Source organism: Dendrobates tinctorius, unplaced genomic scaffold (assembly GCF_039654945.1).
Source record: "Dendrobates tinctorius isolate UK_male_01 unplaced genomic scaffold, ASM3965494v1 ptg000485l, whole genome shotgun sequence".
NCBI lineage: Eukaryota > Metazoa > Chordata > Amphibia > Anura > Dendrobatidae > Dendrobates > Dendrobates tinctorius.
In genome coordinates this window covers 1,450,891-1,466,861 of record NW_027362146.1, presented here as the reverse complement: position 1 = coordinate 1,466,861, position 15,971 = coordinate 1,450,891, and the positions used below count along the sequence as shown (strand labels likewise).

Genomic DNA, 15,971 nt, shown 5'->3' with positions numbered 1-15,971 from the left:
GCTCCTCCTGTTCCTCCTTGCACAAAGGCAGAGGTAGAGGTCCTGCTGCTGGGTTGTTGCCCTCATACGGCCCCCTCCACATCTCCTGGTGTACTGGCCTGTCTCCTGGTAGTGCCTCCAGCCTCTGGACACTATGCTGACAGACACAGCAAACTTTCTTGTCACAGCTCGCATTGATGTGCCATCCTGGATGAGCTGCACTACCTGAGCCACTTGTGCGGGTTATAGAGTCCGTCTCATGCTACCACGAGTATGAAAGCACAACCAACATTCAAAAGTGACCAAAACATCAGCCAGAAAGCATTGGTACTGAGATGTGGTCTGTGGTCCCCACCTGCAGAACCACTCCTTTATTGAGGGTGTCTTGATAATTGCCAATAATTTCCATCTGATGTCTATTCCATTTGCACAACAGCATGTGAAATTGATTGTCGATCAGTGTTGCTTCCTAAGTGGACCGTTTGATTTCACAGAAGTTTGATTTACTTGGAGTTATATTCTGTTGTTTAAGTGTTCCCTTTATTTTTTTGAACAGTGTATATAGATAGAGAGATTTTTTTTTTCTTTGCGTTGGAGGGTCCAATTCCAGCTATTGCTGTGGGATCTGTGATTTCTATCTACTCCACTGTGTACAGGACAATAGAGTATAATAAAGTAGTTATGGACGTGACGTAACTAACATTGTGCAGTGACTCTGCTTTCCATATAGTGATGGATATTTCTTGTTGCTGAAACTGTGATTTTTTTTCCACTTTAAACCTTTTTTAAACCCCTCTGATCAGTGCGATCATACAACATACAAGCCTCTGATGGCTCCGGTGATGCCCTGTACTACTGTAGTGCCGTGTATCATCACTGCCTGTCAGTGTAATACTAACGGCCCCATACACATGAGATCAGAGTTGGCTGAACGGTCATTTGGCAGATGGCTATCTCTCCCGACTCCCCCATACACACTAATATTCCAGCTTTCCTGTGGTCTGTATGAGAGAGTCGCCTCCAGACTCCTCTAGAGGAGGATTATCTACAGGAAGAACAAACGGATTATCCTCTGAAATTCAGGATGCCGGATCCTTCTCTGCCCTGACATCATCTGTCTGGAGTCCCCCAAATACGTGATATGGTCGGTCAGACCCCCCGAAATCAGAGCTTTCATGGAGCTTTAGTGTAATGTGTATGGGGCATTATAAGGTAACTTATTGGATGCTGCCTCTGGCCCTGTGTCAAATATAGCGTGGCACAACCACAAGGTGCACAAGTAGGTTACCCAGACCAGAGTGAATAATAAAATAACTTGGCACTCAACTGAATGATCCTTTGCAAATTAATTTTAAACATTTTAATATCGGCTTTTTCTGGAGTTTTTCTTGTAATATAGGAAAGACTAAGGCCAGAAATAATCCCCATAAATCACTGTACATGGAGACTTTGGGATCAGATCATTTCTGTCCGTTGTGTTTGTAGAAGCAAAAAATCTTTTCTAAAAGCCTCAAACTTCTGTGTGTGACTCAGAGCTGAGATCTAACGTGAGAGAAGATTCCAGTGCGGGGAAGACGGGAAACCTTCATATAGACGGCCGGTGGGGATGGAGGCAGTGACCGACTCTGGCCAAATCTGTCTCTAAAGCCGCAGTAGGAGATGAAGATGTCGTCCTCATCATGAAGGAGTTATTTCTCATGTCGCGTGTAATGAATATCTCCTGCAGTATTGCTAATGCCGATTCCAGTGTCGGTAATGAGACGAGAATTAGCGTTATGGAAGATGAGTCTATGAGGAACGTGTTCAGCTGCCGACTCCGAGGAGGAAACTGCTTGGTGTCTGTGGCCAAAATATATAGGTTTTATTAGTAGATGTCAGGGAAGAAAACTAAACCCTGTAAGATAATAAATCTCATATGTTTCCCTTATTATCTCCAGTAATTGTATTATTACACAGGATTCTTATGGTGTTACATCGGATCATCTTCTTCTCATTCAGGTCTCTACAATATCGGATCCTCTCAGTGAAGATCTTCTACAGAAGAGAATTTTCCTGATTTCCCCATCAAGGATGGATATGGACAGAGACAAGATGGCGGAGAGGATATTACACCTCACCCTAGAGATCCTCTTCCGTCTCACTGGAGAGGTGAGAGATTCTGATGACGTCACATTACATCATTCTTATCTATGGGAATAACAGATGGACAGAACTGGAGAGGTGAGGACTCTGGAAATGTCTGTAGTGAGATTTATTAATGTGTCTCTCCATAACCAGGATTACACAGTGGTCAAGAAGAGCTCTAGTGATCGCTGTCAGGACCCTGTGTCTGAGGGATGTGGGAGACCCCTGAGCCCAATCACGGGGCCTCCACCTCACCCCCTGATCCATGAGGACATCAATGACCAGAAGATCCTAGAACTCATCTACAAGATGATTGAGCTGCTGACTGGAGAGGTAACACTGCTGGGAATGCTGGGACATTATACAGTAACACTATGAAGGGATCGGGGGGATGACGGTATCATTGTATGTGTCAGGTTCCTATAAGGTGTCAGGATGTCGCTGTCTATTTCTCCATGGAGGAGTGGGAGTATTTAGAAGGACACAGAGATCTGTATAAGAACGTCATAATGGAGGTTCCCCAGCCCCTCACATCACCAGGTAATAGACAGGACTAAATACACACGGCCTATAATTATCTGTATGTAGAGAATGAATTCAGTCCCTGTATGTGTTTCCTCCAGATCTATCCAGTAAGAGGACAACACCAGAGAGATGTCCCCGTCCTCTTCTTCCACAGGACTGTAACCAAGAAGATCCCAGTGTTCCTCAGCATCATCAGGTAGATGACAGATATTTCTTGTTGCTGAAACTGTGATATTTTTTCCACTTTAAACCATTTTTAAACCCCTCTGATCAGTGCGATCATACAACATACAAGCCTCTGATGGCTCCGGTGATGCCCTGTACTACTGTAGTGCTGTGTATCATCACTGCCTGTCAGTGTAGTTGGGTCGCCCTCCCAGGGCTGGCGGGGTACTCAGTACCGGGCCCGATGAGCTTCAATGGGAGATGTCACGGCAGCTGGGACCTGGCCCGTGGCCCTGGGCGCGCATTGTAAAGAGGGAATGTGTTCAGTGTGCTTCTGATAGTTACAGTTTATGAATGAATGATTCGTGACTAGTATTGAGCATTCCGATACTGCAAATATCGGGTATCGGCCGATATTTGCTGTATCGGAATTCCGATACCGAGTACCGATATTTTTTCAATATCGGATACCGGAATTGGAAGTCCCCATAATGCAATGAGCCACTGTTGTGGCTGTGATTGGCTGCTGAAATGATGTCATCATGATGCGCGGTCTGTGCGCATCATGATACGCGGTCTATGTGGGCCTTCCGGTGGTCTGTGCGGGCCTCTCGGGGGTCTGTACGGGCCTGATGGGGTCCGTGAGCGCCTGCCGGGGGTCTGTACGTGCCTCTCGGGGGACTGTACGGGCCTGCCGGGGGTCTGTACCAGCTGCCGGGGGTCTGTGTAGACTGCCGGTGGTCTGTGCGGGCCTCCCAGGGGTTGTGTGTGTGTGCAGGCATTGTCCGATGGGACTACAAGTCCCATCGGGCTATGCCTGCTACAATGACAGTGATTGACACATTAGCCAATGATGGGACAGTAGTAGTCCCATCATCCGGCTAATGTGTTGAATGTAAAAAAAAACAAACATACTACATACATACTACATATATACTACATTCATACAATATACATACATACTACATACATACTAAATATATACTACATACATACTACATATATACTACATTCATACAACATACATACATACTACATATATACTACATTCATACGACATACATACATACTACATACATGCTACATATATACTACATTCATACAACATACATATATACTACATACATGCTATATACATACTACATTCATACAACATACATACATATATACTACATTCATACAACATACATACTACATATATACTGCATTCATACAACATACTGTACATACATACTACATATATACTACATTCATACAACATACATATATACTACATACATATATACTACATTCATACAACATACATTCATTCATACAACATACATACTACATTCATACTACATATATACTACATTCATACAACATACATACATACATACTACATACTTACTACATACAATACATTCATACATTCATACAATACATACATGCTACATATATACAACATACATACTACATACATACTACATATATACTACATTCATACAACATACATATATACTACATTCATACAACATACATACATACTACATACTTACAGCATACATACTACATACATACTACATACAACATACATACATACAATACATTCATACATTCATACAATACATACATACTACATATATACAACATACATACTACATATATACTACATTCATACAACATACATACTGCATACATATATACTACATTCATACAACATACATACATACTACATACTTACTACATACAACATACATACATACAATACATTCATACAATACATACATACTACATATATACTACATTCATACAACATACATACATACTACATACATGCTACAGACATACAACATAAATACTACATACATACTGCATACATACTACATACAATACATTCATACAATACATACATACTACATGTATACTACATTCATACAACATACATACTACATACAACATGATACAGACATACAACATACTACATACATACTACATACAATACATTCATACATACTACATATATACTACATTCATACAACATACATACATACTACATACATACAACATGCTACAGACATACAACATACATACTTCATACAATACATTCATACAATACATACATATAGACATACAGTACATATAACATAGAGTACTTACTTACCATTACTTGTCACATTGTTCCCCAAAGCCAGTGTCATCTATGGAAAAAATTAGAAAAGAACAAACAAGCGATATACTCCCTGATCCGCAGAAATCCACGAGTGAGTGTCCCACGCCGATTTCCCGTGGAGAACAGCAGCATCAGCTGATGTGACCGCTCTCTAGGGGCTTCAATAATCCAATGACGGGAGGTAGGTATCCTTCCGCACTGTAGTCCTCCGCCACTGTAAAAAAAATAGTCCCTAGTCTCACTTTTGGCATTGCTGTGTGAGAAAGTTCCCACGCAGCTTTTGCCATAAAGTGAGACTAGGGACTATTTTTTTTTACAGTGGCGGAGGAATACAGTGCGGACGGTACCTACCTCCCGTCATTGGATTCCTGGAGCCCCCTGGAGAGCGGTCGCATCAGCTGATGCTGCTGTTCCTGTTCTCCACAGGAAATCGGCGTGGGACCCTCGTGGATTTCTGCGGATCAGGGAGTATATCGCTTGTTTGTTATTTTCTAATTTTTTCCATAGATGACACTGGCTTCGGGGAACAAAGTGACAAGTGATGGTGAGTATGTACTCTATGTTAGATGTACAAGTAGTCCATCGTATAAGTAGTTCACTCCGTGATCCAGAAATCCAAATCGTTGATGGTGCCGTCAGCAACGATTTGGATTTCTGGATCACGGAGTGAACTACTTATACGATGGACTACTTGCTAGAGATGGGGTGCACCTTACGAAGACTGGAAAGCAGGTATTTGGAAGTCGCCTTGCTACACTTGTAAGGAGAGCTTTAAACTAGAACAACATGGGAAGGGAAGCAAAAGACCAGAAAAAGCCATACACCTGACAAATGCTACTGAGAACTCTGCTATTAGAAGTGGAAAGGAAGAACAAAGACGAAAGAATCTAATTAAAAAAAATATTGGAGAAGGAGAAACCAATCACAAACTAAAATGTTTCTATACTAATGCACAAAGCATGGGCAACAAACAAGGAGAATTGGAACTACTAACACAGGAAAAGAAATATGATGTCATTGGAATCACTGAAACTTGGTGGGACAATACACATGATTGGAATACAAGACTAGAAGGATACAACTTATTTGCAAGAAACAGACTTGATAAACGAGGAGGGGGTGTCGCATTGTATGTTAGAAATGCGTATATCTGCACAGAGATTGAAGCTTCAGAGACTGGGAGTTCTGTGGAAACTGTTTGGGTAAGAATACAAGGACAGAACAATGGAAAGGACACCATTGTAGGCATTTACTACAGGCCGCCTGTGCAAGCTGAAGATATGGATGAACTCTTTATGCATCAAATGGCCAAGTTCTCCAAAAAATATGACATAGTTGTCATGGGAGATTTCAACTATCCAGACATTTGTTGGGAATCTCTCTCAGGCAAAACTAACAGGTCAAGGAAATTCTTATCCTCTCTTGCTGACAACTTTATCTTCCAAAAGGTAAAGGAGAAAACAAGGGGAACTGCTACCTTGGATCTAATCCTTATAAACAGGGAGGAAATGGTTGAGGAGGTAAAAGTGGCTGGGACCCTAGGAGGTAGCGACCATGCTATTTTAGAATTTTGGATAACTAGAGGCGGAAGACCTGTGAAGACTCAGACGTCAAGGTTAGATTTCAGAAAGGCAGATTTTAAGGGATTCAGAAAGAGAATTGGAGGGATCCAATGGCTGGATATCCTTAAAGACAAAAATGTCCAGGAAGGATGGGAAATCTTGAAAAATGAAATTCTCAAAGCACAGTTGTTAACAATTCCGAAAAGAGGGAAGAATAGGAAGCATTTAAGGAAACCAGGATGGATGAACACAGAACTTAAGCACATGCTAAAAAGGAAGCAAAAAATGTTTATAAAATGGAAAGAAGGAGGCATATCTAAAGAAGAATATAATGCTGTCTGCAGAACCTGCAAGGCACAAATCAGATTATCTAAAGCTGAAAATGAATTGAGGCTTGCAAGAGATGTCAAAAGCAATAATAAAGGATTTTGGGGATATGTCAAAAGTAAAAGAAAAGTCAAAGATGCTATAGGATTTTTACAGGATGAAAATGATGAAATGGTAAGACAGGATGTTGAGAAGGCTAAACTTTTAAATTCCTATTTTGCATCTGTTTTCTCTCAGAAAGGAAATGTAACATCAACTGTTATTCACTGTCCTATTAAGGGAATAGAAGAATCCAGGATATCTATAAACAGAAAGATAGTGAGGAAACACTTAGCTAACCTAAATGTATTCAAGTCTCCAGGTCCAGATGAATTACACCCCAGAGTACTGAAGGAGATAGCAGAAGAAATTTTTGAACCCCTCTCCATAATCTTTGAAAATTCTTGGAGAACAGGAGAAGTGCCAGAAGACTGGAGAAGAGCAAATGTTGTTCCTATCTTCAAAAAGGGGAAGAAGGTGGACCCAGGCAACTATAGGCCGGTGAGTCTGACTTCTATACCAGGAAAGATCTTTGAACAAATTATTAAACAACATGTATGTCAATACCTGGATAAGAATGAAGTGATTAAACAGAGTCAGCATGGGTTTGTAACTAATAAGTCATGTCAGACTAATTTAATTTCCTTCTATGATGGTATTACTGATTGGGTGGATCAAGGAAATGCTGTAGATATAGTATATCTTGACTTCAGCAAAGCATTTGACAAAGTCTCTCATACAATCCTTATTGAAAAAATGACTAAGTATGGAATGGACAAGGCAACTGTTAGGTGGATTCATAACTGGCTTAGTGATCGGACCCAAAGAGTGGTCGTAAATGGCTGCACATCCAGTTGGAAGAATGTCTCAAGTGGGGTACCACAGGGCTCTGTCCTGGGCCCTGTATTGTTCAACATCTTTATCAACGATTTAGATGAAGGAATTGAGGGTAAACTGATTAAATTTGCTGATGACACAAAGCTAGGAGGGATAGCTAATACTAGAGAAGAGAGAGAGAGGATTCAAAAAGATTTAAATAAACTGGAGAAGTGGGCAGCAACTAACAGAATGGTTTTTAACAGGGAGAAATGCAAAGTACTACATCTGGGCAATAAAAATGAAAAAAGCATATATAGAATGGGAGGAATAGGGCTAAGTGACAGCACATGTGAAAAAGACTTGGGTATACTAATAGATCACAGACTGAATATGAGTCAACAGTGTGATGCAGCAGCAAAAAAGGCAAATGCAATTCTAGGATGTATTAACAGAAGCATACAGTCTAGATCACGTGAAGTAATTATTTCCCTCTACTCCTCTTTGGTCAGACCTCATCTGGAATATTGTGTCCAATTTTGGGCACCACATTTTAAAAAAGACATCAACAAACTGGAGCAAGTTCAGAAAAGAGCGACCAGAATGGTGACCGGTCTGCAAACCCTGTCTTATGAGGAAAGGTTGCAGGATTTGGGAATGTTTAGTTTGCAAAAGAGAAGACTGAGAGGAGACTTAATAGCTGTCTACAAATATCTAAAGGGCTGTCACATTGTAGAAGGATCAACTTTATTCTCATTTGCACAAGGAAAGACTAGAAGCAATGGGATGAAACTGAATGGGAGGAGACACAGATTAGATATTAGAAAAAACTTTTTGACAGTTAGAGTGATCAATGAGTGGAACAGGCTGCCACGAGAAGTGGTGAGTTCTCCTTCAATGGAAGTCTTCAAACAGAGGCTGGACAGACATCTAACTGGGATGATTTAGCGAATCCTGCTTTGAGCAGGGGGTTGGACCAGATGGCCCAGGAGGTCCCTTCCAACTCTACGATTCTATGATTCTATGATTCTATGATTCTATGATTCTACTGTATGTCTATATGTATGTATTGTATGAATGTATTGTATGTAGTATGTATGTTGTATGTCTGTAGCATGTTGTATGTATGTATGTTGTATGAATGTAGTATGTATGTATGTTGTATGTATGTCTGTAGCATGTTGTATGTATGTAGTATGTTGTATGAATGTAGTATGTATGTATTGTATGAATGTATGAATGTATTGTATGTAGTATATATGTTGCATGTATGTAGTATGTATGTAGTATGTTGTATGAATGTAGTATGTATGTATTGTATGAATGTATTGTATGTAGTATGTATGTTGTATGTATGTAGTATGTACTATGTATGTATGTTGTATGAATGTAGTATGTATGTTGTATGTATGTAGTATGTATGTATGTAGTATGTATGTATGTTGTATGAATGTTGTATATATGTATGTAGTATGTATCTATGTTGTATGAATGTAGTATATATGAAGTATGTAGTATGTATGTATGTTGTATGAATGTTGTATATATGTATGTATGTTGTATGAATGAAGTATGTATGTAGTATATATGTTGTGTGAATGTAGTATATATGAAGTATGTATGTAGTATGTATGTATGTTGTATGAATGCAGTATACGGTATATGAAGTATGCATGTAGTATGTATGTAGTATGTATAAATGTTGTATATATGTAGTATGTATGTATGTTGTATGAATGTAGTATAAATGAAGTATGTATGTAGTATGTATGTTGTATGAATGTTGTATATATGTAGTATGCATGTAGTATGTCTGTATGTTGTATTAATGTAGTATATATGAAGTATGCATGTAGTATGTAGTATGTATGTATGTTGTATTAATGTAGTATATATGAAGTATGCATGTAGTATGTAGTATGTATGTATGTATGTATGTTGTATTAATGTAGTATATATGAAGTATGTATGTATGTATGTTGTATGAATGTTGTATATATGTAGTATGTCTGTAGTATGTATGTAGTATGTATGTTTTTTATTTTTTACCTTCAACACATTAGCCGGATGATGGGACTACTACTGTCCCATCATTGGCTAATGTGTCAATCACTGTCATTGTAGCAGTCATAGCCCGATGGGACTTGTAGTCCCATCGGACGATGCCTGCACATACTCACAACCCCTGGCAGGCCCGCACAGACCGCCGGAAGGCCCGCACAGACCCCCATCAGACCCGTACAGACCACCGAGAGGCCCGCACAGACCGCCGGAAGGCCGCACAGACCCCCATCAGGCCCGTACAGACCCCCAAGAGGCCCATACAGACCCCGCCCGCACACACAGACACGCACAGTGTCCGCCCACGCACCGCCCACACTCTTCCCCCCCTCCCGAACTGGATGTACAAGGAAAGAAAGGGGCTTTTTTAATTCCGATATTTCTGTCCCATTGACTTGAATGGGACTTCCGGTATCGGAATCGGCGATACCGATACTTTTTTGGGTATTGGGCCGATCCAATCCGATCCAATATTTCTGTATATCGGATGGTATCGCTCAACACTATTCGTGACGCCACCTGTGGTGTTCGGCAATGAAGATGTTAAGCCGACGCTGCAGACAGATCCTCTGGGACAGATGGTGTGGTGCAGCAATGATGTAATAGCCCTCCACAGGCAGGGCTGTAGTCCAAGGGCAGTGTAGGTGAAGTGACACGTAGATGGTGCAGTGTCAGGCGCGAGGGATGTAGCAGTGCTGAGCAGGTGGACGCAGGAATAAGTGGAGGACACCAGGGAATGTAGTTCCAAAGCTTTACTCACAGTCTGTTGTGGTACAAGGGCCTGCATCCGTGCTGTCCTCTGGGTCAGGAGCTCAGCCAACTTCCAGGCAAGATGAAGTACTCCTTTCCAACACTCCGCCAACATATGCCTTTTCTGAACGTCTCCCTTGTTGCGCCTATAGTGAAGTACTCACAGTACTGAGTTACACTGGAGTTCCTCCTGTCAGATGTTCCTATGAACTCTACTTGTACGGCAGACAGCTAGTAGCCTGCTTCGGGGACTCCTTACTACCTAGTCCCGGCTCACTCACGATGCAAGTCTTGGGTAGGAATAAAGTGGTGACAACTACTATTCCGCCGGTGTCTGCTGCAGGACCATTAGTATCCATACAACCTCGAGGACCGGACCCCGGCCTTGCGCTGTGAACTTGGGAAGGCTTCTCCTCTAACCCTAATCCTTAGTCCTCCTCTCCTTACGTTTCGTACAATCCTTTCCTTCTCATGGAGATTCAGGCTTTCTATAATGTCTCTTTCCTGTGCCATCGGACCCAGGTCACTGAGGTCGGCTGCAGCACTTCCTTCCATCCATCCCACTCCGGGGATCTTCTCTCCTCCTCTGACTCTGTCAGACTGACCAAATCCTAAACTCTTCCCGCTCTTTTGAGTGCAAACTAAACTCCACCCGCCTCCCAGCACGTTTCGTGTTCCAAGCAGGGAGCCACCAAAGGGTGCTTTGCTACACTACTTTGTGGTGTGGGGGTGCCGGTGTTGGAGTGTGGTCAGGTGTCTCCACCTTACCTGGATAGTGGGGTACCACACCTCAGGAGGAGGTGCAGTACCTCTGTGGCGACTGAACCCTCAGGGTCGCCACATAATACTAACGGCCCCATACACATGAGATCAAAGTTGGCTGAGCGGTCATTTGGCAGACGGCGATCTCTCCCGACTCCCCCATACACACAAATATTCCAGCTTTCCTGTGGTCTGTATGAGAGAGTCGCCTCCAGACTCCTCTAGAGGAGGATTATCTACAGGAAGAACAGACGGATAATCCTCTGAAATTCAGGATGTCAGATCCTTCTCTGCCCTGACATCATCTGTCGGGAGGCCCCCAAATACATTATATGGTCGGCCAATCCCCCGAAATCAGAGCTTTCATGTAACTTTAGCCTAATGTGTATGGGGGTGTTATAAGGTAACTTATTGGACGCTGCCTCTGGCCCGGCCTAATAGACCTTCATACATTGCAGCCCAGACCCCATTATTAGGCATGTAAGTATCGCAGTAACTAGGCCGCCCCATACTATCGAGTACTTGGAGGCGGGGGGCATTCAGCCAAACTCTGTCACACCTTCTTAGATGTCATGTTTGCTTTTCAGGGTTTTTGTTGCAGCCGCTCCTGTGCCGTCCCTGCGGTGTACATCTATGTTCTGGGGCACAAAAGAGTTAATTTCTTTTTAATAAATGTTTAACATGTCAAAAATTATAAAATGTGTTTTCTGCTTTTTTGTTATTTTTTTCTTCTTACAAGAATTGTTGTAGCCAATTTTCTTTAGAAACATTTTAATATCGGCTTTTTCTGGAGTTTTTCTTGTAATATAGGAAAGCCTAAGGCCAGAAATAAACCCCATAAATCACTGTACATGGAGACTTTGGGATCAGATCATTTCTGTCCGTTGTGTTTGTGGAAACAAAAAATCTTTTCTAAAAGCCTCAAACTTCTGTGTGTGACTCAGAGCTGAGATCTAACGTGATGGAAGATTCCAGTGCGGGGAAGACGGGAAACCTTCATATAGACGGCCGGTGGGGATGGAGGCAGTGACCGACTCTGGCCAAATCTGTCTCTAGAGCCGCAGTAGAAGATGAAGATGTCGTCCTCATCATGAAGGAGTTATTTCTCATGTCGCGTGTAATGAATATCTCCTGCAGTATTGCTAATGCCGATTCCAGTGTCGGTAAATGAGACGAGAATTAGCGTTATGGAAGATGAGTCTATGAGGAACGTGTTCAGCTGCCGACTCCGAGGAGGAAACTGCTTGTTGTCTGTGGCCTAAATATATAGGTTTTATTAGTAGATAAAATAATAATAATAATCTTTATTTATGTAGCGCCAAAATATTCTGCAGTGCTTTACAGTTTAACAGTTTCAAAACACAAGTCATAAGTAACAACGTTAACAATACAATAATTAAAGTAAAATCAGCCGCCCCTGCTGGTGAGAGCTTACAATCTACAATGAGGTGGGGGAGATACAAAGTACAGGTGTGTATTTACAATGATGTATTTACAATGATGGTCCAGCCATCTTGAGAAGGTGGGGGACAGAGATAGTGAATGGGCTACATATTCACACTTGCACATAAAATGACTTTGATTAGTGAACGTGATAGGCTGCTCTGAATAGATGTGTTTTGAGAGAGGGCCTAAAACTGTGCAAATTGTGGATAGTCCTAATTTCTTGGGGTAGAGCATTCCAGAGTATTGGCGCAGCGCTGGAGAATTCTTGGAGTCGGGAGTGGGAGGCGCGGATTAGTGCAGAGGTTAGTCGAAAGTCTTTTGCAGAGCGCAGCGGTCGGCTAGCCCGATAGATGGAAATGATGGAGGAGATGTAGGGGGGTGCCGCACTGTGGAGAGCTTTGTGGGTGAGAACAAGTACTTTGAATTGGACCCTATAATGAATGGGCAGCCAATGTAAGGACTGGCGAAGAGCGGACGCGTCCGAGTACCGATTAGCCGGATAGATGACCCTGGCTGCTGCATTAAGTATGGACTGGAGAGGGGAAAGTCGAGTAGCGGGGAGGCCAATTAATAGGGCATTGCAGTAGTCCAGGCGGGAATGGATCAGAATGACAATGAGGGGTTTTTTTGTTTCCCTGGTGAGAAAAGGGCGGATTCTAGAGATGTTCTTTAGGTGTAAGTGGCAAGAGCGGGCAAGAGATTGTATATGGGATGTGAAGGAGAGGTTGGTGTCAAACATAACACCCAGACAGTGCGCCTGCTGCCGGGGTGTTATTATGGTGCCACCCACGGAGAGGGAAATGACAGATTTAGGGAGGTTAGTAGATGGCGGGAGCAGAAAAAGTTCAGGTTTTGAGAGGTTAAGTTTCAGATAGAGAGCGGACATGATGTTGGAGACTGCGGACAGTCTGTCACTGGCATTCTGTTGTACAGCGGGGGTAAGGTCAGGGGATGACGTATATAGTTGTGTATCATCAGCATAAAGATGGTACTGAAAGCCAAATCTGCTGATGGTCTGTCCAATTGGGGCCGTGTAGAGAGAGAAGAGAAGGGGGCCAAGGACTGAGCCCTGAGGTACCCCGACAGCGAGAGGAAGAGGAGATAACGTGGAGCCAGCAAACAAAACACTGAAGGAGCGGTCAGAGAGATAGGAAGAGAACCAGGAGAGAGAGATTTCCTTAATGCCTAGTGACTGGAGCCTATGGAGTAGGAAACGGTGGTCAACAGTGTCGAAAGCTGCAGAAAGGTCAAGAAGAATGAGCAGAGAGTGTTCACCGTTACATTTTGCTGTCAGAAAGTCATTGGTCACTTTGATGAGTGCAGTTTCAGTCGAATGTAGGGGTCGGAAGCCAGACTGTGAAGGGTCTAGGAGGGAGTGAGGGGAGAGGTAACGGGTAAGGCAGCAGTAGACTAGGCGCTCCAAGAGTTTAGAGATGAAGGGGAGATTGGAGACTGGTCTGTAGTTGTTTGTGCATCATGGGTCGAGAGCAGGTTTCTTTAATAATGGAAGAATGATAGAGTGTTTGAAGGAGGATGGGAAAATGCCTGAGGAGAGGGAGAGATTAAAGATTGTAGTTAGGTGAGTTGTGATGACTGGAGAGAGAGACTGGAGGAGTTGTGAGGGAATGGGGTCGGTAGTGCATGTAGTTGGGCTAGAAGAAGAGAGGAGTCTGGAGACTTCTTCTTCTGTGATGAGATCAAATGTGGAAAGTGAGCCAGGGGAAATGCAATTAGGGATGGGAGTCACAGCACTTGGTGGTTGGGAGCGGATGTCCTGACGGATATTATCTATTTTCTCTATAAAATGGGAGGCCAGGTCATCAGCACAAATGTCTGTGATAGGGGCTTGTGCTTTTGGCCAGAGGAGGGAGTGAAAAGTGTCAAAAAGTTTCTTGGGGTTGTTGGCTAGTGAGGAGATCAGGGTGGTGAAGTAGGTCTGTTTGGCGAGGTGAAGGGCAGCGTTATAGGTTCTTAACATAAATTTGAAGTGGATGAAGTCTTCTGGTGTGCGGGTTTTTCTCCGTCAGCGTTCAGCACTCCTAGAGCATCGCTGGAGAAATTGAGTTTGCGATGTGAGCCAGGGCTGTTTTACTCTGTGTTTGGAGGTTTTGAGGGTGAGGGGCGCTACCTGGTCAAGGGTGGTTGTAAGAGTGTGTTGTAGTGATGAACAGCCAGATTAGGACAGGAAAAAGAGGAGATTGGGATAGGGAAGATTGTAGGGAGTCTGAAAGTGTCTGAGGGTTAATGGCTTGTAGATTTCTGAATGTTTGATAGGTAGGAGTGTGCTGGGGTGGGCGAGGATTTGTGAGCGTGAAGGAGAGAATATTGTGGTCAGAGAGGGGAAGTGGTGAGTTATTTAGGTAGGAGATTGAGCAAAGCCGGACAAAGACCAGGTCAAGGGTGTTACCGTCTTTGTGTGTCTCAGAGGTTGAGCGCTGTGAGAGGCCGAGAGAGGTGGTTAGTGATAGAAGCTGGGATGCAGATGTGGAAGTAGGGCTGTTAATGGGGATGTTGAAGTCTCCCAGGATAAGAGTTGGTAGTTCTGAGGACATGAAGTGTGGCAGACAGGCTGAAAAGTGGTCAAGGACGTGTGTTATGAATGAGTCACCGGAGGAGGAGAAAACAAAAATACAAGCTAAGTCCAGAAAACCGGAGAAGTTGGTAACTAGCGGATTGCAGACCCCTGATCCTATTCACCACAACTAACAGTAGCCGTGGGGGGTTCCTACGGTGGTCCTAGACCCCTCGTCACAGCCGGAGAGCTAAATAAACCTAAAGAAAGAAAGAGGAAATCTAAACTGCCCCAGAGCAGACCCCAAAGCAATAGACAGCCCCCAACATGTATTGTCGGTGAAAAACAGATGAAAATACAAACGCAGACAGAAAGACAGGCTGAGCAAACGATGGGGCCCAACTAACTAGATGGGAAAGGACAGAAAAGATGCTGGCTGCAATCTGCAAAAAACCTACCAAAAATGTCCCAACAGTCTGATAGGAAAAAAGGCCCTGAAGTCACTAGACTTCAAAAACTCTATATCAGCACTCAGGTATATTCTGAAACCAGAGCAAATAGATCAACTGATCAGAGACAAAAATGGAATTCAGCCAGTCCCAGCAAGGGCTGGCTGAACGCAAACACTAAGTAAACCAGACAAAATTTCATGGAATAATAGCAGGGCAAAAACTTAGCTTTTAGTAGACAGGAACTAAACTGGATGCCAGAACTCAGAGCAGAAAGGATCACCAGCAACCCTGCAGGGCGT

The 15,971-nt window shown here is 42.9% G+C and overlaps 1 protein-coding gene across 2 annotated transcripts in view; it reads left to right on the top strand.

Annotated features, from left to right (window-relative positions):
• LOC141077970 (uncharacterized) overlaps positions 1-15,971 on the top strand; it is a 49,029-nt gene that overhangs the window by 19,640 nt on the left and 13,418 nt on the right. The window contains exons 1-5 of one of the 2 annotated variants that reach the window (XM_073564757.1): positions 1,638-1,685; positions 1,978-2,127; positions 2,257-2,436; positions 2,520-2,643; positions 2,727-2,824. In XM_073564757.1, coding sequence (XP_073420858.1) covers positions 1,659-1,685; positions 1,978-2,127; positions 2,257-2,436; positions 2,520-2,643; positions 2,727-2,824 — 579 coding nt within the window. In that variant the 5' untranslated portion in view covers positions 1,638-1,658. Of the gene's footprint in view, positions 1-1,637; positions 1,686-1,977; positions 2,128-2,256; positions 2,437-2,519; positions 2,644-2,726; positions 2,825-15,971 lie in introns of those variants that run through there. The other variant, XM_073564758.1, reaches the window with a different exon arrangement.